The 24,979-nt window shown below is 43.2% G+C and overlaps 1 protein-coding gene across 24 annotated transcripts in view; it reads left to right on the top strand.

The window, feature by feature from the left end:
* Positions 1-24,236, top strand: part of ADGRG2 (adhesion G protein-coupled receptor G2) — a 183,186-nt gene extending 158,950 nt beyond the window's left edge. For 23 of the 24 annotated variants that reach the window (XM_073799588.1, XM_073799592.1, XM_073799589.1 and 20 more), the window contains 14 exons: positions 176-567; positions 4,099-4,270; positions 4,468-4,624; positions 6,108-6,251; positions 7,120-7,242; positions 7,890-7,935; positions 8,058-8,161; positions 8,954-9,075; positions 10,425-10,693; positions 13,866-13,965; positions 14,533-14,816; positions 17,953-18,054; positions 19,052-19,204; positions 22,479-24,236. In XM_073799588.1, coding sequence (XP_073655689.1) covers positions 176-567; positions 4,099-4,270; positions 4,468-4,624; positions 6,108-6,251; positions 7,120-7,242; positions 7,890-7,935; positions 8,058-8,161; positions 8,954-9,075; positions 10,425-10,693; positions 13,866-13,965; positions 14,533-14,816; positions 17,953-18,054; positions 19,052-19,204; positions 22,479-22,663 — 2,353 coding nt within the window. In that variant the 3' untranslated portion in view covers positions 22,664-24,236. The remainder of the gene's footprint in view (positions 1-175; positions 568-4,098; positions 4,271-4,467; positions 4,625-6,107; positions 6,252-7,119; positions 7,243-7,889; positions 7,936-8,057; positions 8,162-8,953; positions 9,076-10,424; positions 10,694-13,865; positions 13,966-14,532; positions 14,817-17,952; positions 18,055-19,051; positions 19,205-22,478) is intronic. The other variant, XM_073799607.1, reaches the window with a different exon arrangement.
* The last annotated feature ends 743 nt before the right edge of the window (positions 24,237-24,979 follow it).

Raw genomic sequence — 24,979 nt, forward strand, 5'->3', positions numbered from 1 at the left:
GGTGGTGGCAATGGGCAGGGGCAGGAGGCCAGTAGCAGGTCCACAGAGGATGTGCAGTGGCAGGTCCCTGGTGGAGCCATGTCACAGTGGTGGTGTCAGATGGTTGCCAGAAGAAGAGATTAGCCTCTGTAGCTCATTCGTGTCTCACGTGCATCTCTCTGACTCTTTCCTTTAGTGACGTGCAGGATCCCGTTGTGTGTCTTGCTGGTCATCCACATGGTACACCATTTTCTTCTTCCAGCAATTCCATCGCAGTTGCTCCTCAGGCCACCATTGTGTCCCAGGCCTCCAGTGCCTTCTCTTTTACTGAGCCTCTAGCTCATCCGTCTGTAATCCAGAGCCCTCACTCTCCAACAGGGGTGATTCCCCTTTCTTCTCCCCAGCCTTCAGCTCCCATAGCTTCCAGCCCTGCCATTGATATGCTCCCCCAGTCTGGAACTATCTCTTCCCCTGTGCCTCCAACTCATCTTTCCCACACCCTGCCACCTGTGAAATCCTTACCTCCCTCTCGCACCACGTCTGCCCCTGTGAATGTCAACACGACCAGCACACCTCCTGACAAGACAGGTAAGTACAGGGAGCAACGCTGCTCCCACGTTTGTTGTAATTCTGGTCACGTGAAACCCAGCTGCCAGCCTGCCAAATCAAAATACCTGTAATGAAACCACGTTAAGCCTTTGCTTTTGTGATGCCTACTTGATTTTGAGAGCTTTCCTTTGGGCATTCTTAGAACATAGATAGGGCTGAGTTTGATTGTTCGGCCAAGAGAAATAGCTCTGAGGCAAACACAGATCTCATTTTGTCACGATGAGTTCTTTTATAGGTTTCTTTCTCCTACAAAAGGTTGTTGGGTCACTGTTTTCGACATTCTGAAGAGAAAGATTTTGAACTATTAAACACAGTAACTCCATTTAGACAGAAGACAAAAGAAAACATTGATGTTCCTGAAAACCAGTCAGTCACAGAGTGCCAGAGCTGGGGCTGAGCCACAGTAGCCGTGAGGAGGAGAAGAGAATTCAGAAGACCTAGGGGTGGGTCTGCCCAGGCCCTCACAGGCGGTGGGATCCAGAATAAGCCATTTAGCTCCCCCTGACTTAGCCTGCTCTGCCTGAAGATGGAAATAATCCCACTATCCTCATAGGTCTGGAACCGTGGCGGACATGAGAATGCCATGGAAACTGCACGGGGCTCCCCGGACACAAAGTAGGCTTAGGGTTAAAAAGATAAAGGGAAGAGGGAAGGAAGCAGAGAGAACTCTGGTTACTCTCTGGAGTTTCAAGCCAGTGAGTAAGAAGCAGGCCTTCCTCTAGAATTTGGAGGGTGGGAGGCAAAGCCAACTTCTTGGCGACATGAGATTGGAGCTCGAGCTGTGGTCCTGCCTCCTCTACGCCGGGCAAGCATCCCCAGGAGATCTGGAGCCAAATGACTGGAGATATTTTTGAATTCCACAAGAGAGGAATGATGAAATATGATACGCCACCTCAACAAAATGTCTATTACGCAGCTGTGCATAAGAACAGCTAGACAGAAACTTGGGGCATTTTTCAAGTCTTGAGTGAAGTGAAAATAACGCGACAGTAAATAGTTTGCACACCATGTTTGTAATAGTAAGTTATAACAGGTGGATAAAGATTAGAAGGGAATATGCAAAATAAGAAATAGGATGTTAGGTGGTGAAATTAAGAGACTTCTTTGTTAGAAGACATACAGGTGGCCAATAGGCACATGAAAAGATGCTCATCATTGCTAATTATTAGGGAAATGCAAATCAAAACTGTAGTGAGGTATCCCCTCACACCGGTCAGAATGGCCATCATTAAAAAGTCTACAAATAATAAATGCTGGAGAGGGCGTGGAGAAAAGGGAACCCTCCTACACTGTTGGTGGGGATGTAATTGGTGCAGCCGCTATTGAGAACAGTACGGAGGTTCCTCAGAAAACTAAAAATAGAGTTGCCATATGATCCAGCAATCCCACTCCTGGGCATATACAAAGACAAAACGAAAATTTGAAAAGATACATGCACCCCCTGTGTTCATAGCACTATTTACAATAGCCAAGACATGTTAACAACCTAAATGTCCATCGACAGATGAATGGATAAAGAAGAGATATATATATATTTTTTGGCGGTACGCGGGCCTCTCACTGTTGTGGCCTCTCCTGCCGCGGAGCACAGGCCCCGGACGCGCAGGCTCAGTGGCCATGGTCCACAGGCCCAGCCGCTCCGCGGCATGTGGGATCCTCCCAGACCGGGGCACGAACCCGTGTCCCCTGCATCGGCAGGCGGACTCTCAACCACTGTGCCACCAGGGAAGCCCGAAGATATGTTTTTTATATATATGTGTTTTATACATATATATACAATGAAATATTACTCAGCTATTAAAAAGAATGAAATAGGACTTCCATGGTGGTGCAGTGGTTAAGAATCCTCCTGCCAATGCAGGGGACACAGGTTCAATCCCTGGACTGGGAAGATCCCACATGCCGCCAAGCAACTAAGCCCATGTGCCACAACTACTGAGCCGGCGCTCTAGAGCCTGCCTGCTGCAACTACTGAGCCTGTGTGCCACAACTACTGAAGCCCACGTGCCCTAGAGCCCACACGCCGCAACTACTGAAGCCCATGCACTCTAAGGCCCGTGTGCCACAACTACTGAGCCCACACACCGCAACTAGAGAAAGCCCACACACAGCAACAAAGACCCAACGCAGCCAAAAAATAAATAAAAATTAAAAAAAAAAAGAATGAAGTAATGCCATTTGCAGCGACGTGGATGGACCTAGAGATTATCATACTAAGCGAAGTAAGTCAGAAAGAGAAAGACAAATGCCATATGATATCATTTATATGTGGAATCTAAAATATGACACAAATGAACTTATCTACAAAACAGAAACAGACTCACAAGACATAGAGAACAGACTTGTGGTTGCCAAGGGGGAGAGGGATAGGGGAGGGAAGGATTGGGAGTTTGGGATTAGCAGATGCAAACTAGTATATATAGAATGGATAAACAACGTCATACTGTATATAGTGCAGGGAACTATATTCAATATCCTGTGATAAACCATAATGGAAAAGAATATGAAAAAGAATATATATATGTATAAGTGAGTCCCTTTACGGTACAGCAGAAATAAACACAACATTGTAAATCCACTATACTTCAATAAAATTAAAAGAGAGACTTCTTTGTTGTTAGACAGGTTTATATCATTGTCTCCCAATTAAAAACATTACTAAAAATCAGGCTTACAGCTGGTAGTCCAGCTGTTGATTTCATAATATTCTCCTTTCCTAAGCTTTTGGTTACCCACATAACTAAGTTACCCACATAACTAAGCACATAACTAAGCTTTTAGTTACCCACACAAAGTTCTGTATTCATGCTGTAAATTAAATACATGTATATTTATGCTTATACAGATATACACTAAATACACTAATGTGCTTTTACATTTTTTTTTAGTTAGGTTTCTTGAAGTATAATTTACCTACAATAAAATTCATCCAGTTCTATAGATGTTCTATGAGGTTGGATAAATGCCCACAGTCACGTAACCACCATCATGATATATAACGTTTCCACTATCCCCAACGTTCCCTCGTGTCCCTTTGTAGTCAACTCCTACCTACTACCCCAAACCTCTGGGCACCACTGATATGTTTTGTTTCCCTATGCTTTCAGTTTTTCTGGAATGTCACATGAAGAGAATCATACAGTATGTAGCCTTTTGAGTCTGGCTTCTTTCATGTAACATAATACATTGGACTGTTGGAGACCTGTCCATGTTGTTGCATTTATCAGCAGTTCATTCCTTTTTATTACTGAGTAATAGTCCACTGTATGGATGGACCACAGTTTGTTTCCTCATTCTCCAGTTGATGGACATTTGGGTTGTTTCTAGTTTGGGACTATTATGAAAGAGGCTACTATCAACATTTATGAACATGTCTTCTTAAGACAGGTTTTCATCTCCTTGGGGCAAATACCTAGGAGTGGGTTTGCTAGGTCACAGAGTCTATGTGTGTTTCTTCATTAGTGCTTTTTCCATTATGTGTTCAGAAAGTGATTTGGCTCTCTGTTATAGAAATTGTTCACACCAGCAGCGTCAGTGTTTCTGAGCTTGAGAACCAAGTGTCCCGGATGGAGAAAGTTCTTTCCTTAGGCAGCTTGGAGCCTAACCTCGCAGGACAAATGATAAACCAAGTCAGCAGACTCCTTCATTCCCCGCCCACCTTGCTGGCCCCTTTGGCCCAAAGGTATGACTTAGCAAACTGATGTGGTCATGAGAGGGGACCCTCTAATGATAATGATGCTTCTATATGATTAATTAAAGCCAAGTATTTTTCTCTCACGTACGAGGTTCATGATGACTTGTTAAGTTTCTACTCAATATTCTGCTTAGACTGGGGAAAACAAAGTGGGAGTGAATTTGAACGGCTACTTCTCTTTACAGATTGCTAAAAGTAGTGGATGACATTGGCTTACAGCTGAATTTTTCAACCAAGACCATAAGTCTGACCTCCCCTTCTTTGGCTCTGACTGTGATCAGAGTGAATGCCAGTAATTTTGACACAACTACTTTTGCTGCTCAAGACCCTGCAAATCTTCAGGTACATCCTAGTTTATTGTGGAAAAGACCTTTTTTTGTATATGATTATAGTCCTTGTGTACTTCATGATTGAGGCAATTACTGCTATACTCAGGGGTGATATTCAAAATATTTAACATCTAGAACAGTGGGGCACCACAGAATCAAGAAAAAGGACATTGGTCTTGCCTGGAGCAGGATCTCAGAGGCCCTCGTTGTGCCCAGTGTTAACCCTTCAGCAGCTGGCTTGTGGAAGTTTGCGGGGGGGCAGTCAAGTCGGGGAGGTGTCCAGCGGGTTCTAGGCAGTTGGGAGAGAGCAGGGACACCGGCTACTTCGCTTTTTCTTTTCTTTTAACATCTTTATTGGAGTATAATTGCTTTACAGTGGTGTGTTAGTTTCTGCTGTATAACAAAGTGAATCAGCTGTGTGTATACATATATCCCCATATCCCCTCCCTCTTGCGTCTCCCTCCCATCCTCCCTATCCCACCCCTCTAGATGGTCACAAAGCACCGAACTGATCTCCCTGTGCTATGCGGCTGCTTCCCCACTAGCTATCTATTTTACGTTCGGTACAAGCTACTTTTCGACCCATTTCAGTAATTTTTTTAATATATAAATTTATTTATTTATTTTTGGCTGCATTGGGTCTTCGTTGCTGCGCGCGGGCTTTCTCTAGTTGCGGCAAGTGGGGGCTACTCTTCGTTGCAGTGCGCGGGCTTCTCATTGCGGTGGCTTCTTTTGTTGCGGAGCACGGGCTTCAGTAGTTGTGGCACGTGGGCTCAGTAGTTGTGGCTTGCAGGCTCTAGAGCGCAGGCTCAGTAGTTGTGGCGCATGGGCTTAGTTGCTCCGTCACATGTGGGATCTTCCTGGGCCAGGGCTCGAACCCATGTCCCCTGCATTGGCAGGCGGATTCTTAACCAGTGTGCCACCAGGGAAGTCCCCATTTCAATATTTTAACAAGTGTTACGACTACACTGGTGTGAATAGTGGTGCTGTATATCAATCCTGCTTCTAGTGTTTTCTTTTAGAGGGATTGGGGACTGGAAACATGCAAGTAAAACCAAGTCTCGCCTTTAAACTTAATTTGTCTAGTCTTCCCTTTACAAGTTTAGTGCATGTGGTTCTATGATGACTTTGCCCTAACAGGTCACCAAGTTGGTGTGTCTGCTGCTGTGGTTTCCTTGGGGTCTGCAGTTATCCTGAACTTTCTCCCCTCCCACCCTAGCTTTATTGAGATATAATTGACATATAGTATCCTGCACTTTCTGTTTCTGTATATCCTTTATCCTTAAAATGTTTCCTTTCCTGCTCCGAGGCCTCATCTCCCTATTACACATCCTCTAATTTCATAGCAGTCAGAGAAAAAAGAAGAACCAATTGTACATAGAGACACCACAAATAAATGCCCTTACAGGATCCTCCATCTTAATTAGGTGTTGTGTTTTCCATCTCTTCATTATACTAGCCCCAGGTGTCTTTATGATCTTTTACTTGATTTTCAGGTTTCTCTGGAAACTCAGGCTCCTGAGAATAGTATTGGTGTTATTACTCTGCCTTCTTCGCTGATGAGTAATTTACCAGCTAATGATGTGGAGCTGGCTTCCAGGGTGCAGTTCAACTTTTTTGAAACACCTGCCCTGTTTCAGGTAAAGTTGCCTCTAATTGCTTTTGGTTTCGGTTTTGGAGGGGACTGAGGGAGTTTTATTTCTTTTAATCCTCACATATTCTTAAGCCTGCTATAAGTCACATGAATTGCTGAAAAGCTGTAGTTTATTTTTTTCTCTCTCTCTCTCTCTTTTTTTTTTTTTTTTTGCGGTATGCGGGCCCCTCACTGTTGTGGCCTCTCCCGTTGCGGAGCACAGGCTCCGGACGCGCAGGCTCAGTGGCCATGGCTCACGGGCCCAGCCGCTCCGCGGCATGTGGGATCTACCCAGACCGGGGCACGAATCCGTGTCCCCTGCATCGGCAGGCGGACTCTCAACTACTGCGCCACCAGGGAAACCCTGTAGTTTATTTTTAAACAGGACCTAATGATGCTGCTGAGGATAAATAACAATAACTGACACTCACATAGCATTTATCACCTGCCGTGCAGTATCATAAGCACTTAGAAATGTTAACTCTAATCCTCTCAACAACATCATGAGGGAGGAACTATTGAATTATCCCAGTTTTACAGATGAGGCTATGGAGGCACAGAGAGGTTAAGTAACTTGCTCAGGAACACACAGCTTAAATGGCTTAATGTTATGTTCCCTTTAAGATTCATGAGGGTCTCGTTGTGTCAATCTGTGAAATTTAACTCAGCATTTAGAGCATTGTATAGTGGAATAAGCTCTGCCTCTCATTATGGTCCTTGGGAAAGTCACTTTACTCCCTGCCCCTGAATTCCTGACCCAGGTAGTAAAATAAACCAGTGTGGACTAAATAGTCCTTAGGGTCCCGTCTAGCTCTAAAATTCTCTGATAACATTTCATTTTCCCTTGCCATCTTGTTGATTCTTTGGTGTGCTAGGACCCTGCCTTGGAGAACCTCTCTCTGATCAGCTATGTCATTTCCTCGAGCGTGGCGAACCTGACAGTCAAGAATTTGACAAGAAACGTGACGGTTACATTAAAGCACATCCACCGGAGCCAGGTGGGCGGGGCCTGTCTGGTCTGTTCGTTGACCAGAAACACCTCATGCAAACTATGGCTGTAAGACTTTGCCTGAAAAAAGTAGATTCAGCAGATCCTTAGACCCAGTTAGGGCAGCGTGTAAGACTAGAATCACATAGTCACTCCGTTGGGTTTTAACATGCCTAATAACTGCCTTCCTAATTTCCAAGAAGGAGCAGTGTAAAAAGCAAGCTCTTCTTGCCAGTTTTCAGTGCTTTATATCTGCGGCTACAGGTCTGATTCTCACCTCCAAAGAGGAAGCATCTTGGTTCAGTTCACATTGAGCATCATCTATGACCTCGCTGCTCAAAGTGTGGTTTGCAGACCTGCAGCATCAGCATCACCTGGGAACTTGCTAGAAATGCAGACTCTCAGGCCCCACCCCAGACCCACTGAATCAGAATGTGCCTTTTAGCAAGGCCTCAAGGTGATTCCTATGCACAATTGCTGAGTTTAAGTGCTGACGTATATGAGACTCACTTGCTTCTAGAGACCAGTGTAAAATAAGAACTCTCCTAGAATCAGGAACGAGATTCTGAAATTTTAAAATACCGTTTTTTTTTTAATCGCTTTCCAGTTTTTTCAGTTCTGTAAATTAATTATTTGTAGTTTATCTTTCTGTTACAGGATGACTTAACAGTGAGATGTGTATTTTGGGACTTGGGCAGAAACGGTAGGTTCCAGACATAACTTTTTCAGTCTTGAGTGGGAAGGGGAGGGGGAGCAGGGAGGGAGGAGCAGTGATTGGCGCAGTGGCTTTGCTGACGGGGCAGACACTCTTTCCAATGCCAACAGGTGGCAGAGGAGGCTGGTCATCTGATGGCTGCTCTGTCAAAGACAGGAGGCTAAATGAAACCACCTGTACCTGCAGCCACCTTACAAGCTTCGGCGTCCTACTGGTAATATCCCCACTCTACCTGGCCTTAGATTTGGGTCTGAGGGTTAGCTGGGGATCATACCATGATGTCTAATCTGATGGATAACTTTGATAGATCAGCAGGTTTCATGATATTGTGGCAAAGTTATAGACCAATGAAATGACTCTTCTAATAAGCAAATGTACTTGAAGGAAAATACTTGAACGTAGAAGTATTTTTTCGCATTCTATTTTTACATTTAAGTTTTTCTTTTTAAGATAGCTATAAGAGGACTAGGGAATTCAGATTAAAATGGGTAATAAAGTAGTTTTAATGCACTTTAAAATTTTATAAAACATTTGACATAAATTATTTTATTTAATCTTCCCAACAATCCAGCAAGATAGGTAGAATAGGGAGTTGTTATTTTCATATTAATGAAGTCAGAATCAAGACTCACTTGTTAGGTAATTGTCTACAGTCATAGAACTAAGAAATATAAGAGCCGGAAGCCAAATTCAAGTCTTTTGACGTCTAGCCTGGTGCTTTTCCAGTGCACCATAATGCAGTGATCAAGTACATGGGCTTTGGAGTCGGCCAGACCTGAATTTGGATCCTGGCTCCTCTACTTTGTAGCTGTGTGACCCTTGGCAAATTACTTATCCTCTCTGGGCCTCAGTTTTATTATCTTTACATGATGATAATAATTGCGCCTATCTTGTAGGTTTGTTGAACGAACTATGGACGGGTACCTGAATACCCAATAAATGTAAATTATGACTCTGTTATTTATTTAAAAATATTTGGTCTTGAAAGCAATATTTTATTTTCCAGGACTTGTCTCGAACATCCTTGCCACCGGCTCAGATAATGGCCCTGACATTTATCACCTATATTGGTTGTGGGCTTTCGTCAATTTTTTTGTCAGTTACTCTTGTAACCTACATAGCCTTTGAGTGAGTATCCACAACTGGAAACTTGGATTATATGACGTACCACCTCAATTGCCAAAGTCTATTAATTAATTAAGCATGCTCCTTGGCCTAGCTTATCCTGTCCACCCATCTAGTGGGGCCACCTATATGTAAAACTTCATGGGACTTTTTGGTTTATATACTTCCTTCCTTCCACTAGTTCATGCCCTCACTGAAGGCAGGGGTTGTGTCTTAATCATCCTTGTACCCTAAAATGATGCCTGGTACCTAGCTGGCATTAAGTGAGAAATGAAAGATGGGTGCAGACCCCGAAACCCAAGAGCTTACAATGTGAAGTAGACCATAGCTCCATGTACAGCACAAGAGCTGTGTTTAATATGTTAAGTTTCTAAATAATAGTGAGCAAACACAAAAGATTCAATGCATTAACGGGTGTGGGGATGAAGAAGAATAAAGTGTATCAAGTGTCACTGAAAAATACAGATACTCAGTGAGTGTGGCTTTGTAGGTCAAAGCAAGAATGACATTCCAAATGACAGCATCTCCTTCTTGCCTTATCAGAAGGGTCCCTTTGGTCACTTCTGGGGGGGGATTCCAATAAATTCTGTCGGAAAAGAAATATAGGCACTTTTATTGCATTAACTAAATGAAATAATATGTAAGTTCTGGGATTTAGATTTTGGACACTGATCAGGAAATGCACAAATTTACTTTTAGTGCCAAACTTAGGGTCCAGCTGTGACCACAGATCTTCTAGTGGACCTTTGGAAATACGATTAATGAGACTAAATTACTATAAGGCCAACCATTACTCAGAGTGATCTCACCAGATCTAATTTCACACGCATAAACATGTACGTGTCATCAGTTAGCTGTATTTTCCTACGGCTGTTTCATTTAGCTATAGTTTGAACTCTTCTTTCCATGATCTCATTTTAACTACTAACATAAGATAAGAGGAGAATCTGGCTTTTTGAAGATCTGAATAGAGGAGCCTATTGTATGAGAAGCAGCACAATGCTTCTAGAAGTAGTTTGGGAGAAGTGGAGGTGGGTGCTCAGAAGATTCCACTACAAACTATTTGAAAGGATGGGTCAATAGTCGGCATGTATTAAAAGGTTCCACTGAAATATAAACATGAATTTTCCATATGGTTATCACAGATGATTCGGTTTCGATTTTCCCTTTGTTGTTATTGTTGGCTTTAATGCCTCCCCCCACACACACATACACACCCACGCTCAAAGAGACGAAATTTATACATATAGACATTTACCAAAAAATACAAATAAATTGCTTAGAACACAGATATGTTCACATAAACGTTGGCAGATTGTGATGCTAATTCTTTTTTTGTCCTTTCCTTTTAGAAAGATCCGGAGGGATTACCCTTCCAAAATCCTCATCCAGCTGTGTGCAGCTCTGCTGCTGCTGAACCTGGTGTTCCTCTTGGACTCGTGGATTGCTTTGTATGACATAAGAGGCCTCTGCATCTCAGTGGCTATATTTCTGCATTATTTTCTCTTGGTCTCGTTCACTTGGATGGGCCTGGAAGCATTCCATATGTACCTGGCCCTTGTCAAAGTGTTTAATACTTACATCCGAAAATACATCCTTAAATTCTGCATTGTTGGTTGGGGTACGTATAATTTTTGCTCACACAGTGCCTGGGTTTTCTCTGCTTTTTTCTCCAGTGTTTTGATTTTTAATCAGATAGAGACATTGATGAAGCAGGTCATACTTGGCAGGTTTCTAAAACAGCTTTATTCTCCTTTTCATGTTTCACTGCCCAGAGAGCAACCTCGTCAAGTCTCTTTCTAGAACACCTGTATATTTACCCTGGATTGGTTATGACCACAACACTCTGAGGTTAGGGCTATGAATCCTCTTTGTATCTCCAGTAACTAGAACTGGGGCTGGCACAGAAGGTGCTCAATCAATTGAAAATATCAGCTTGGTGATAATGAGGCCAGACTGTCAGTCCCCAAGCTCCCGGCCAGCCTCACTCTGCTCTGTACCTCCCAGATTCACACATGTGCACGACAGTGTGCTCAGCAGGGCAGAGCGAGAGGACGTACAGATAAAACCTAATGTAACTTCATCACCACACCGGCCCGGTATTTCAGATCATGCCACCTGTCAGTGGTGGATCACAAAGTCTTAGACGCCCCCAAGATCTTGAAGGTTTATTCATTCAACTCCCCACCAAATGTAGGAGCCTCCTGGACTTGACTTACCCTTGACTAAAGATAATTTAACCTCTGCTTGAATTTTTCTATTGTAGGGGAGCTCATTACCTTCATTAAAAAACAAAATTCAGCTGAGTACATTTGAAAGATCTTACTGGCTTTATTCACAACTCATGAATCGGGCAGCATCCCGTCTAGCAGATAGAAAGGAGCTCTGAGGAGCTGTACCAAGTGAAAGACTTTTTATAGGCAGAAGGAAGCAGGAATAAGGAAGTCATTCTGGGCAATAAAACGGGTTGGTTATTGCAAGGTTACTTTCCTTCAGGGGTGGCAGGGGTCTATCAGGCAGGTTACCTACCTAGTGCTGATAAGGTGATTTCGGATTGACTGGTTTAAGATTCCATTTCTGGGAGAGCCGAAGACTTAACTCTGTAATGGAGTTAAGTCTCAGTTTGGTGACCTGTGGCTAGCATAAGCGAATCCATTTTGGGCCTGTTGTCTCGTTTTCAATACCTTACAAGGCAGCCAATGCCCATCTTCTAAAGCTCCGCAGGTCTGTTTTTCCATTAAGTTCACTTGGCTCTCTGGTGGCACTCCAGCGGTCTTGGTTTTGCTCTCTCAGGAGAAAAAATAAGAAGCTGATACCTCTTCTGCCAAAGAGTCCTTTAGATAATCTACATGTAATGTATATGTATAATGCTCTATTTCTCAATGTATTTTCACACAAGTAATCCCATAAGAGACAAGTCAGTGAAGTTAGCAAGGCAGTTACTGCTAATACCAGGTGAAGAACCTGGCTCAAAGTGATGACGTAATTTACCCTAATTTCCACAGCTCGAGAACAGCCGAGGCTGGCTTTCTAATTTCCTTTTTTTTTTTTTTTTTGCGGTACGCGGGCCTCTCACTGTTGTGGCCTCCCGTTGCGGAGCACAGGCTCCGGACGCGCAGGCTCAGCGGCCATGGCTCACGGGCCCAGCCGCTCCACGGCATGTGGGATCCTCCCGGACCGGGGCACGAACCCGTGTCCCCCGCATCGGCAGGTGGACTCCCAACCACTGCGCCACCAGGGAAGCCCTCTAATTTCTTATGCATATCCCTTCCACTGTATTATAGCCGCCATCCCTCCCAGACTCCCTCCTCTTCTTCAGGCTAAATATTCCTTCAGAGACTTCCCCTGGCGGTCCCGTGCCTAAGACTTCGCCTTCCAATGCAGGGGGTGCAGGTTCAATCCCTGGTTGGGGAGCTAAGATCCCACATGCCTCGGGCCAAAAAAAACAAAAAACAGAAGTGATATTGTGACAAATTCAATAAAGACTTTAAAAATGGTCTACATCAAAAGATATTTTAAAATATATGTATATTAAATAAATATTCCTTCAGATATTCCCTATGCAATAGGATTGCAGACCCTTTTCCTCCCTTGTCATCCTGCTTGTTATTATATCTTTGTGAAGAACAACACCTTTCTAGAAAGTCACTTATTCCCAGAAAAAGAAATCCCTGCCTCTGATCTTGGGCACGGATTCCGTCTTCTTTGTACAATCCTGAATGGTCAGATTCCCTTGTCAAGGAAAAGCTCCACACCCCCAGTATTTTCTTTTTAGGAAGGTGTCTCGCTTAGGAAGTCACCATATGTCAGGGTCTCCGTAAGGTACAAATACAAAAGAATTAAATGAAATATTATGTTAGATGGTACCAGGTAGCCCAGCCTGGCTGTGAGAAGGAATTGTTTTTTATTTACCAGAGCCTTGAGATTGTATGCCAGGCTGGTCTGTGTGCACAGAGTGTGAAGTGTCAGCGTGGGGTGGGGAGTGATGGGGTAGAGGGGTGAGACGGACTCCTACCCAGCCCAAGGTCACTTTAAGCGGGGAGGAGCCTTTTCATTATGCTTCCTCTTAGCCCAAGCGCCCTGGGAGAGCCAGTGAGAGAGCCAGTGTAGTGGCAGTCAACACCCCCAAATCAATCAGGTCAGGCATCTCAGTCCATCAACGGGTTCCAGATAATCAGTTGAGGACTTTGGGGTTCATAATGAAAGATTTTCCAGAAGTTGCTGGTAACCCTAACAGGTTGATTCTTTGGTGTATATTTTGGAGTCCTTCACTTTGCCTGCCACCTGACCCTTAAAATTACATTCCAGATGGGTGTAAGTTAAGGCTAACACTAGCTACCATAGCAGACAAACCCTGAAATGTCAGGAGCAGGTCATTTCTTACTCATGTGCAGTCCAGTTAGCAGAAGTGGAGGGGTCTCTGGTCTTGTGATTTTTCAGGAGCCAAGCTGCTGGAGACTCTGCCTCAAGACAGGGCTTCCGAGGTCGCTCTGAATTTGGGAGAAAAGAGTAGAGAATCTCACTGGAGGTTTTTATGGGCTAGGCCAAGAGGTGGAGCAAATCACTTCTGTCCATGTTCCATTGGCCAAGACTTAGTCAAGTAGCCACGTACACCTAGCTGTAAGAGAGGCTGGGAGATGGCCAGCCACATGCCGGGAGGAAGAGAAACTGGGTTTGGTGAACAGCTCACAGTCTCTGCTATTTCAGAAGAAAATAGAACGTGATCTCTATTCTTTCTTCTCACCACCTTTGGTTATTAGAACTGTGTGTGACCAATGTTTCCCATCTTCCAGGGGTACCAGCTGTGGTTGTGACTATTGTCCTGATTATATCTCCAGATAACTATGGACTTGGATCCTATGGGAAATTCCCCAACGGGTCACCTGATGACTTGTGAGTACAAAGCCCCCCTCGGAATGTTAAGTGAACTGGAAAGCAGAATTCTCCAAGAAAATGGAGGCTCTAATCAGCATATCAACTGGCTCTCATCCTAATAAAATCCAGTAACATTTACAGCAGGCTTTGCAGTTATATATGTAATGAGATCAGCTAGTTAGAAAAGCCATGCTACTATGTAAGTATTAAAAAAATGAATTCGGAGGAAGTATTTCAAAAATACTTTTATAAGCCTCTGATAAAAATAAAATACCAGCTACACTATGTTAGTAAAGACTCATGGAATAGAGTTACTAGGATCTAAAGGGGATAAAATCTTTTAATGTCTTCAAAGAATATTTTTTAAATACTTTCAATCACCAAGTGTCCTAAAATAAACCCTCTTGGAGTTTTCCCCCTAGAGCTATAAATGGCTGTGGAGATCAGAGGTTTTATCTTTTTTTTCTCTTGTAATTGTAGGAAAATGTTTCAGTAAAACAATATAGATTCATTGTTATCATTTTCAACCATATTTCAGCAAAAAAAACCATAATATGTTTTCCCTGTTTTTCCCCCCAATTCCAGTTGCTGGATCAACAGCAATGCTGTATTCTATATTACGGTTGTGGGATATTTCTGTGTGATATTTTTGCTGAACGTCAGCATGTTCATTGTGGTCCTGGTTCAACTTTTTCGAATTAAAAAGAAGAAGCAACTGGGAGCCCAGCGAAAAACCAGTATTCAAGATCTCAGGAGTGTCGCTGGCCTTACGTTTTTACTAGGAATTACTTGGGGCTTTGCCTTCTTTGCGTGGGGACCAGTTAATGTCACCTTCATGTATCTCTTTGCCATCTTTAACACGTTACAAGGTAAGCTCTACAGCACTAAATACACACTGGATGACCCAGTCGAACTGAAAAATATTGCTACTAAAAGTTAGAGTATCTGCAAAGTGGCTTACTTAGTAGCTTAAGATATAATCATGGAAAAACAGATTTAACTTTGAGAAAGGGTGCTCTGAGAGCCTTGGAAGAAAGGCTAAATTCGTTAAATTCAAGAAGTGGTCCTTTTTTCCTCCTTATCCATCACTACCTCCTGGGAGGGAACAAACATATCAAGGGGAACCTACCAGGGAACTGTTTCTGGGAGAGTCACTCACTCTTCCTTCACCTGGTTCCTTACCTTTTTTCCCTTTAACTTTTTTATTGAAGTAGAACATGCATACAGAAAAGTGCACATACCCATAAGTGTCCCCGTGAGGTCTCACCACTCTGACCTCCTAGGTCTGTGTTTGATTTGAAGACAATGATAAATGTGAAGTCAATGGCAGCAGCCTGGCCCAGTGCTTAATCCCACGCAGTTGCTCTGCCCTGACATGCAGCGGGAAGGGCAGGCTCTGTGTGTGACCCTTGACCTCGGAGCTTCCCCTTAGTTAATGAAGCCCAGCCGCAGTCATGTGGGAGCCCTCTTCCATTGTATTCTTTTTTTTTTTCCTTTGGTCTCATTGTATTCTTTAGGAAAGCAAATTACTCATTCTTCTAGATCAGCATTATAAAAGAGTTGTCAGCTGTGATTAATTTTTTTTCTTTTTTTGGTTGCGTTGTGTCTTCGTTGCTGCACACGGGCTTTCTCTAGTTGCGGCGAGCGGGGGCTACTCTTCGCTGTGGTGCCCGGGCTTGGCTTGTTGCAGAGCACGGGCTCTAGAGTGCAGGGTCAGTAGTTGTGGCGCACGGGCTTAGTTGCTCTGCAGCATGTGGGATCTTCCCAGACCAGGGATCGAACCCATGTCCCCTGCATTGGCAGGCAGATTCTTAACCACTGTGCCACCAGGGAAGTCCCAGCTGTGATTAATTTTTCATGGACGCACTTTGGCATTAAAAGCGGAGCAGGCTAATAAGTTTACGTGTCCCTTGGTTTCCTTTTACTCCAAATCCTCTGTGTTGATGCCTTTAACTGCATTCTCATCCACTCGTTTTCATCTTTTGCTGGTGGCTTTTAGCTCCCAGAGCATTCTCCTGTAGTTCTTTCAGGCAATATAGTTCATTAACCTGAGATTGAATTCAAATGCCTAATTTGGCTACCGGTTCTTATTTTATTCGGAGGAAGCCAGTTAACGTGCTTGCTGGGTACATACAGTTGTTCATTTTTACCTACAATGTACAGTTCCTGAACTGGTATATCCAGGTGTTGGACAACTTATAAAAGTTTTATTTGCCAACAATGGCATGCTAAAAGTAAGAGACACTTATTTTAAAGAGAAAAAATATATGCCCAAATCACACTAATCGTAAACATGAAAGCAAGGTACCTCCCCTCGCATATTTACCGTGGAAACTGAACCTGCCTCTTTTTCATTTCCCTAGAATGACTTCTCATTAGAATATGAGTGGACAGAAAGAATGTATTGTTTCATTTATAAAAGGGAACTAAAGCCTAATTCACAGGGCTTTGGGGTTGATAAAAGGAGAGATGTATACAGGTTCTGATTTGGGCCTTGGGTACCCCCATTTTGATGTCTCCCCTAATGCAACCAAGTGTAGCTGCCCAGGGTGGCAGGTGGACAAAGGTGTGCAGTACTCGAGATATCAGTCTTCAGGCTGGGCACGTGTACCCTACTAGAGGCAAACCTGATATTTTAACATGAAGGTTTTAAAGCAGATAGCTTGGGGGCTGGGGAGAGGGAGAACTCAATTCGCCCATTCATTCTGCTAATATTTGTTCGCGTTCAAAGCCTTGGGGAGTGGTAGCGAGGGGGCTGTGTGGGGAGCCCTGCGCCTGCATGCAGTGGGGGGTGGAGGCAGAGCCTGAGGGCCTCTTCCCGTCTGTAGTGTTGTGGCCAGGACACCACTGGAGAATTTCCTTGAGCCTGTCACAGGGAGGCTGGAAGGTAGACAAGGCTATGGCTGCAGTGCCCCAGGCTTCGCAGGAAGGCCCAGGGAAGGGATATGGCTGTGGACTGGAGAGAAGCAGGGAGGGGTGTGAGACAAAGGAGGAGATGGCATTTGACAGAACTTGGAAACCGATTACGCATATGGAGGGACGGGGAGGTAGGAGCTGTGGACTGAAAGTAAAAAAGCACAGGGACTTCCCTGGTGGCCCGGTGGTTAAGACTCTGCACTCCCGATGCAGGGGCCCCGGGTTCAATCCCTGGTCAGGGAACTAGATCCCACCTGCCGCAACTAAGCCCTGGTACAGCCAAATAAATAAATATTAAAAAAAAAAAAAAGCACAATGTGAGAGCTGTGAGTTTCAATTTTCTTTGGGGGAATAGAGTCCGGGAGAGAGCCGCTCAGAAAGCTCTGAAGAGCTGCTTCGAAGAGGTAAGGGGGGAGATCAGCATATGTGTGAGTTTGGAGAAGGGGTATGTACAGTCAAGCACACATCTCGGCAGAAGGTTACTGCTTGTCACAAGGCACAGATATCTTAGTTAATGCTTTTAGTGCTTTTCTAAGTGTGGGAAGATGCAAGAAACTGGGTTCATAAAATTTTCTCCTGAAAATACCTAACCATCCGAAGGCCTTTTCTACCAGTTTTCCCCGAGCACAGAGCGCCTCATGCCTGATCTCCATCCTGAAACCCTTTTAGGGTGTGTTGAATGTCAGTGACTGCAGTGGCTTATGACTCGATCCTTGTAGAGCTGGATGGCCAGCAACATTCTTTAGTTGGCAGAGCCTAGGTCTGAGCTGGCATCCTGGGTAGATGGCTCGTAATTCCAAAGATAGGGAAGGCCAATGACAGGATGTGAGAGGTGAGACAGTGAGTTTAATTTTGGACATATGGAGTGATATTCTTTTTACAAGTATTTTTTTAATCTTACAAAGAGAGTCCTCCCAGGGTGCCTTTCGAGAGCAAACTTTCCCAGGACTTCGGGCTTTATTTTCAATCTGCAAAATTTCATTTTGCCTATGGCTGCCAAAGGTTTTATCTTTTGTGCAGAGTAAGCTCATGACATTCAAGTCTTAGTTTGGAATTCATTGTGTTATGTTTTTCCCCCCCTCCCCATAGGATTTTTCATATTCATCTTTTACTGTGTAGCAAAAGAGAACGTCAGAAAGCAGTGGAGACGGTATCTGTGTTGTGGAAAGTTACGACTGGCTGAAAATTCTGGTACATATTTACCTTACTTTTTCTCCTTCCCTTAAAGCTTGAGGAAAAGACTGTATAAGCTAAGATCCAAAGCAATTAATGCCAAAGGAATATCGGGTCTGGAAATCAATGAATGGAGCCTGCTCGACACAAAATATCCATTGTGAACATTAGGGGAAAAAACCTAGTGAATTAAAAACCAATTACTCACATCTGGGAACTTAGTGAGCAATAGAATTAGTGGCCTGGCTGCTTCCTGAATGAAGCAACAGTGAAATTTTTAGAATTCATTTCCTTTCGAGTGCATGCTTTCCATTTGTCCAAAGAAATTTTTAATATTTACCTCCCTAACTTTTTAAGTCTTGACTCAACCTTTTTTCCACAGGTCCTGGTTGTCAGTGACTTCATTTATTTGTTATTGGGCCAGACTTTATATATAAGCCTTAGCATACATTTGGTTATTTTGAAGTTATTTTCAGCTATGCCCTCCTGGGTTATAGAGCAAATAGCTCATTTTTAAGAAAATAAGAAAAACGAGGTACTCTTTGAAAATCTAAATTCCTTTTGCATAAATATTACCCATGAATACAGACTTTGCAGTATTGCAAAGATCTGGTTGCACAAGATTGGAAAATGGCAGTACCTAGAGTTCCATCATTTGCCTGGATTGAAGAGCCATTAGTCATCACAGCAGGTCGATTTGTGTTCTTGTGAAGACAGTCCTTGGCTCTGAAATATTACCTAATTCAGAGGATATTTATAGACACAATCAAATTAGCTTGGCCTTTAGTTCCCAGAGAACATAGGTTACTTTTAACCAGGCAGTCATTTAAAGGACGAATGTATACAGTCTTAAATGAAAATACATTTTATCACACCAACCTGTGAAATGTGGGATTCTCTGTAAGATCTGGAAGCGAGAGATCAGTTGCTTAGAATGAGTTATGCTGTGACCTGTCTCCTGCATCTGAGTTTCAACATTCTGCCCTGTTTTTCTGTAATGCTTACCCTACTGTAGACTGGAGTAAAACTGCTACTAATGGTTTAAAGAAGCAGACTGTAAACCAAGGAGTCTCGAGCTCTTCAAATTCCTTACAGTCAAACAGTAACTCCACCCAGTCCACCACGCTGCTAGTGAATAATGATTGCTCAGGACTCACGAGCGGAAACGGTACGTTATGTCTCAATATGGTATTTCTCAAGCTAGTGCTTGTTGTATTAAAGCACTTTTATCCTTTAATGGCATTTTTGCTAAGCAAAGTGTATAATTACATGTATGACTAGTGGATCAAAATGTGGTTCCCTTATAAAAGAGAAAGTTTATTAATCCAAGTTCATTCATTTTAGAGCAGTTTTTTTTTTTTAAGATTTAGGGGTTGTTTTTTTTTTTAAAGATTTAAGTTTTCACGATGGGAATTGATGACGACCTAAAAGTTTTAATGTGGCAAATCCTGACTTAAGTATTGCCCAAAGACTTCAGTCCTATGCTGTTTCTGTGCAAGCAGTACCTAAAATACTCAGTAAGACTACATCAATTTTTTAGTATATCTATAATTATACACATCTTCAACACTTTTAAACCTGCCTATTTTTTGCTTGTCATGTTTGTTCATTCTTTTCCACAGCGTGGCTGCCTTGTGACAGTGCCCAAATCCCCATGAATATATCAAATACTGGAAGATGAATTGTGACCTGTATTGGTGACTATATATGTCTCCAATATACATACAGATCATTGCTGCTGTGCCTCCTTTACTCATTAATTCTGACATTTCTAGCTAGAACTTCCATTACGTTTTCTTTCTTTCATAAGACTGGGCAGTTCATTTCTCATAAAAACTTATCTGTTTCTCTCTTCTTTGGCTTCTTAATATGTCTTTTGCATTTTTATAAAAACTTAAATTCTGCTGGTATACTTTCTCCTTTCCTGGAGAATTTGCCTTTACTTATCATTTTAGAATATTAGTTATTTGCATGACAAATTCAGATAAATTTGTGAGAAGGTTCATATACTTACCAGATAATTTTCTAGCCTCCCAAAGGTGGGAGGTCCTACTGGTTTGTATAGACTTTTAAGATACAAGAGGAGGGACTTCCCTGGTGGCGCAGTGGTTAAGAATTCACCTGCCAATGCCGGGGACACGGGTTCGAGCCCTGGTCCGCGAAGATCCCACATGCCGCGGAGCAACTAAGCCCGTGTGCCACAACTACTGAGCCTGTGCTCTAGAGCCCACGGGCATCGCAATGAAGAGCAGCCCCTGCTCGCCACAACTAGAGAAAGCCCACGTGCAGCAATGGAGACCCAACGCAGCCAAAGATTAATTAATTAATTTAAAAAATTGTTTTTAAATAAATAAAATACAAGAGGAGGTCTCTAAATCAAGGTTTCTCAACCTCGGCACAGTTAACATTTGGGGCTAGATAACTCTCTGTTGTGGGGCCTGTTCTGTGCATTTGAGAGTGTCTAGCAGCACCCCTGGTCTCCACCCACCAGGTACCAGTAGCACCCAGCCGTTCACCGCCCCCCCCCAGCTGTGACAACTAAAAATGTCTTCCAGTATTGTGGAATGTTCCCTGGGGAATAAGATCGCCCCGCCCCCCAGTTGTTGAGAACCATTGCCGTATCAGATGAGAAACAGTTGCCTTGGGGCCTTAGCTCTTTATTGTAGATACCAGAGGGAGAGCTGGGCTCGGTGCCAAGTTGCTATAGCGGGAGTGACTCAGTGCAGGTAAACAGAGTAGAGGCAGTGGCAGTCAAGGCTGATTCATAAGTTAGTGGGAGAAACCGAGTTCAAAGTCGAGAAATCAGAGGTGTGAGCTGAGTCATCAAGATCCCTCAGAATCACAACGTATCAGTCAAACCTACTGGTTTGGATAGAAGTGTTTGGGGCTCCCATATTCTAGAAAGAACTCAGAGACGAAGCCTCACTTGCCTAGCCTGCCAATATGCTGCCATCCTTCGGGGAATCGGATTGAATGGAGGCAGCACATTTTGCACAACTGTTTGACGTGGCTGACTTCGCACCGCTATTTTCCATGGCTGACAGTGAGGGCGGGGTACATTTTAGGTCAACAAAATGGCCACGTGTTTAATACCACATAACCTGCACATCAGGATCTGGGATGGATGACAGAAAAAGAAGCTGGAAGTTTAACGGTTTGTTTATTATACCAGGTCAAATTGTTCCTGCACAAGAATGTCCTCGAACCAAAATGCCTAAATCAGAAGAGCAGCCTCGGACAGTCACTTGCCCATCGCTATGCCCAGAGGTGGAGCTGTGTTAGCCACATCCGTCACCTAGTGTGTGTGAATACTACCTATTTCAGTTATGCCTTGGAGGCTTGGCTACTAGCAGCCATGTCACTCAGTACACAGGGCCACAAGCTCACAGCTTGGAAGAGACATCACATGTTGACTCTTTCGCTTCTGAGCCATGTAACCTTAAGCAAAGCACTTACTTTCTGACACCTTAGTTCCATCGTCTGTGAAATGGGGATAATAATAGCACTCATCCCGTAGGGTAGTAAATGAGATAATTCTTATAAAGTTCTCAGCACTGTCATTATTAGTATAATTATGGCATGAACTAACAGTTGGGCTTATTATTCAGCTTTCTACATTGTCTTCAAATGGTGTAACGGTCAAAAAGATGGTGCCAAGGAGCTAGAGGATCTCAGCAGCTGTGCCCACCCCACCCCCGCCCACACACACACAATTCAGGGCCTGCCTGGGATTGGGGAGGCTCACCTGCTCCCTGGCCTGGACTCTGAGGTTGGACTCTGTTGTTTCCTCCTGGGAATCAGTCTTATCCTGATTTAGTCAGAGGGGCTGGTTTAGTGTATGAGAGATGATTTTTTTTCTTGCCAGGACTGTTGTCACTCTGGGTTTCTCTGGTACAAAGTTTTACTTTGTAGGAATCTTAGGGAACTGAGAACCTTGTGAGGGATCTCTGCTAACCTCTGGGAGAGACCAGAATATTACCTTAAGTTAAATTATACAAACGCTACTACTTGAAGGCAATATATGTTCAACCAGAGTTAGGAAATGGGCCTTTTAAAATGAAAAGCATTGCTTTGCTTCATATTTTGACCGTTTCATTTAAAAAAAGCTGCCACAGAGAGCTGGTTTCTGAATCATTCTCCAATTTGTTTTGCTTACTTTGAGTGGTCTTAGGAAAGGAATGAAAAGTAAATAAAATATGACAATATATCAGACTTTTTTTAAAAAAAGACATGCTCTACATGTGCATACTTAAGAATAAAGTGACGTTTGTTTATTTTGAAAATGCTTGCTATAGGAGCAGTTCCACGTGTAGATGTATTTCTGATGTATCTGTGGGGAGGAAGGTGATCTCCGCGTCCTACTCTTCCGCCATCTTCTCCTGTCCCCTGAAAATGCTTTCTGTGGATACTTTATGACGCTGATTTTGTTTTTCCTCATACAGCGAATGCTTCTACCGAGAAGAATGGTTTTTCTTTCAGTCTTCAGAATGGAGACGTGTGCCTCCATGATTTCACTGGAAAACAGCACATGTTTAATGAGAAAGAAGATTCCTGCAATGGTAAAAACCGTATCGCTCTAAGAAGGACTTCAAAGCGGGGAAGCTTACACTTTATTGAGCAAATGTGATTCCGTTTCCTAAAATCAAAGCATGTTGCTTGACAGTGTGAAAATGTCCAATCTTATTTTTTACACAATGTGAGTTGTATGAAAATCAACTAATTTTATACTCAGCAACTTCTGGAGGAGCATAAGCTAATTGAGCGCAATGGTTGCTATTGGAAGAGGAAACCAAGACGTTATACCATGGTTCTTAGACATTTGTGATTTGGTTTCTCATCCTTCATTTTAAAAGAAGACTGGTTTTAAACAACACACTAAGAATAAGACTCATTTTTAAAAAATCAAAGTAGTTCATTTCCAGCCCCAGTTAAAGATGCCAAGTTATCTTTGATAACATATGAAGCCACTGTTGGCTTCAGCCTGTTGGTGAGTTTCGTCGTGCATGCCTTTGTTGTAAATAAGATAAATTCTAGTGACCCACATGTCAAAAATCTTACTTCTCCATTTTTGGTATTTATTTTCTACTGTGTAAATTTCTTTCTTTGTAGAATCACGGTTGTGCTGTTGTGTCTAATGTGATAATTCAGAAAATCCTTGCTGATTCAGTGACCTCTAAAGCTCCTTTTGGAGATTATATGGGATGTGAAATACAGGAACTTCACTGAAATCAAGAAATAATGACGCCAGCCAGACTGGAAAAATGTAAGCAGATAGTGCCACAATTAGCTCATATAGTGCCTTGGAGTGAGTTAGAAAAAGGTGCCCCCACTGGGCAGACACAGCCCCATGGGCTCGTGATTTGGCAAACAGAATGAGGGCCATATTTTCGCCCCACTCACCCTCTTGGATGCACCGTTGTTCAGGGTGGCACCTGTACAACCGTACATAGCATCCGATACTGACACCCATCTCCTGACCTCTTCCCTAATCATCAGATTATGGGAGCTGCACCAAGGTGTTTAGCTGAATACCTTGGGCACCGAGAGGGAAGGAACTGTAATCTAGACCATATGGTAGAAAAATCATGATGTGGAAGCGATACATACACTGCCACTTCTCAAATCCCCAGAGCCTTTCAGAAGAGGGGAGTAGAGTAGGATTACTTTTTAAAAGAGATGTACATTAAAAAAAAATCATATTGCTGTTCTTTAAAAAGCAACTGCATGGTACTTTGTTGATTGCTATGACTGGTACACTCTGGCCCAGCCAGAGCTTTAATTATTTTTTTTTAAAGAATTGTCTTGATGAGTGTATAGTGACAAGGGGGAGCAGCTATTGGGAACAGTGAACTATCCTGCAATGCTATTGTTTCCATATGTATCAAACCCTGATTGGTCCTAGTCATAGCGAGTCTGTCTTGCTTCCTACCTACAACTGCTTGAGCAGTGCCTCAAGTATGTCCTTACTAGGAACATTTCAAAAACCTTTAGTTAGGTCTTTCGCCAAGGTTCCCTTGCATATATTTCAAGTGAATGTTGTATCCCAGACTAACCACAGTAATAACGTAATACACTTCTGTGAGTGCTGATTTGTCTTTGCAATATTTCTTCTCCGATTTATTTAATTGTCTTGTATTTATACGTTAAAATTGACAAAAATGTTAAAATTGCCAAAATAAATTTGCAGTTAAGCCCTTTAAGTTCGAGAACTTTCACAAAAGGAAAACATTTGTGATCTCTTTCCCTGGTGGTGGAGCTTGGAAGCGGTAGGACCACCCTGAGGAAGGCAACTCGACAGTAGCATCCTTTGGCAGGCGGCAGGCACGCTGTGACCGTGAAGTCGGAGCAAGGATTGTCCTGCCTCCCGCGATTGCTTTCTGAGGTCTCTTTTTCATTTTCCTCTTGCTCTTTCAAGATTATCTCTTTAACACACGTTGACATTGGCTCACACAAGCCCCAGATTTGGATCCCCTCCAAGTGTCTGCTTCCTCAGCATCAAACAGTAGGATTTCAAGAAGGTGAGGATCGGAACTGGGGTTTCTGGGGAGCTGATTAGCATATAGGAGCCACAAATGGGGAAAGCTGGCCTCAACTCCACAAGAGGTGTCTGAGCAATCTCTCCTTCCACGATGCTCAGTTGCCTCAAAGATGTTGAGTACTAATTTGATGAGAGAGGTGGTGAGATACTCTAGATTTGGGGGTGAGATATCAGAAACCAAATCTCCCAAAGCAGATTATGTAAACAAAGTGTACACAAAAGGATACACAATGTCTGACAACCTTTAGGTCCTGCCCCCCACCCCTTATTTTTCCTATTGTGTTTTGTGTCTGGCTACAGTCCTTAAGCCAAATTCTCGTCTGTATTTTTACTTCAGACAGATAAGGGGCAGGACAGAGAGAATGTTCCTGAGAAGCACCCTCCTTTGGCTTTCAAATTGGTCCC

Source organism: Tursiops truncatus, chromosome X (assembly GCF_011762595.2).
Source record: "Tursiops truncatus isolate mTurTru1 chromosome X, mTurTru1.mat.Y, whole genome shotgun sequence".
Taxonomy (NCBI): Eukaryota; Metazoa; Chordata; class Mammalia; order Artiodactyla; family Delphinidae; genus Tursiops; species Tursiops truncatus.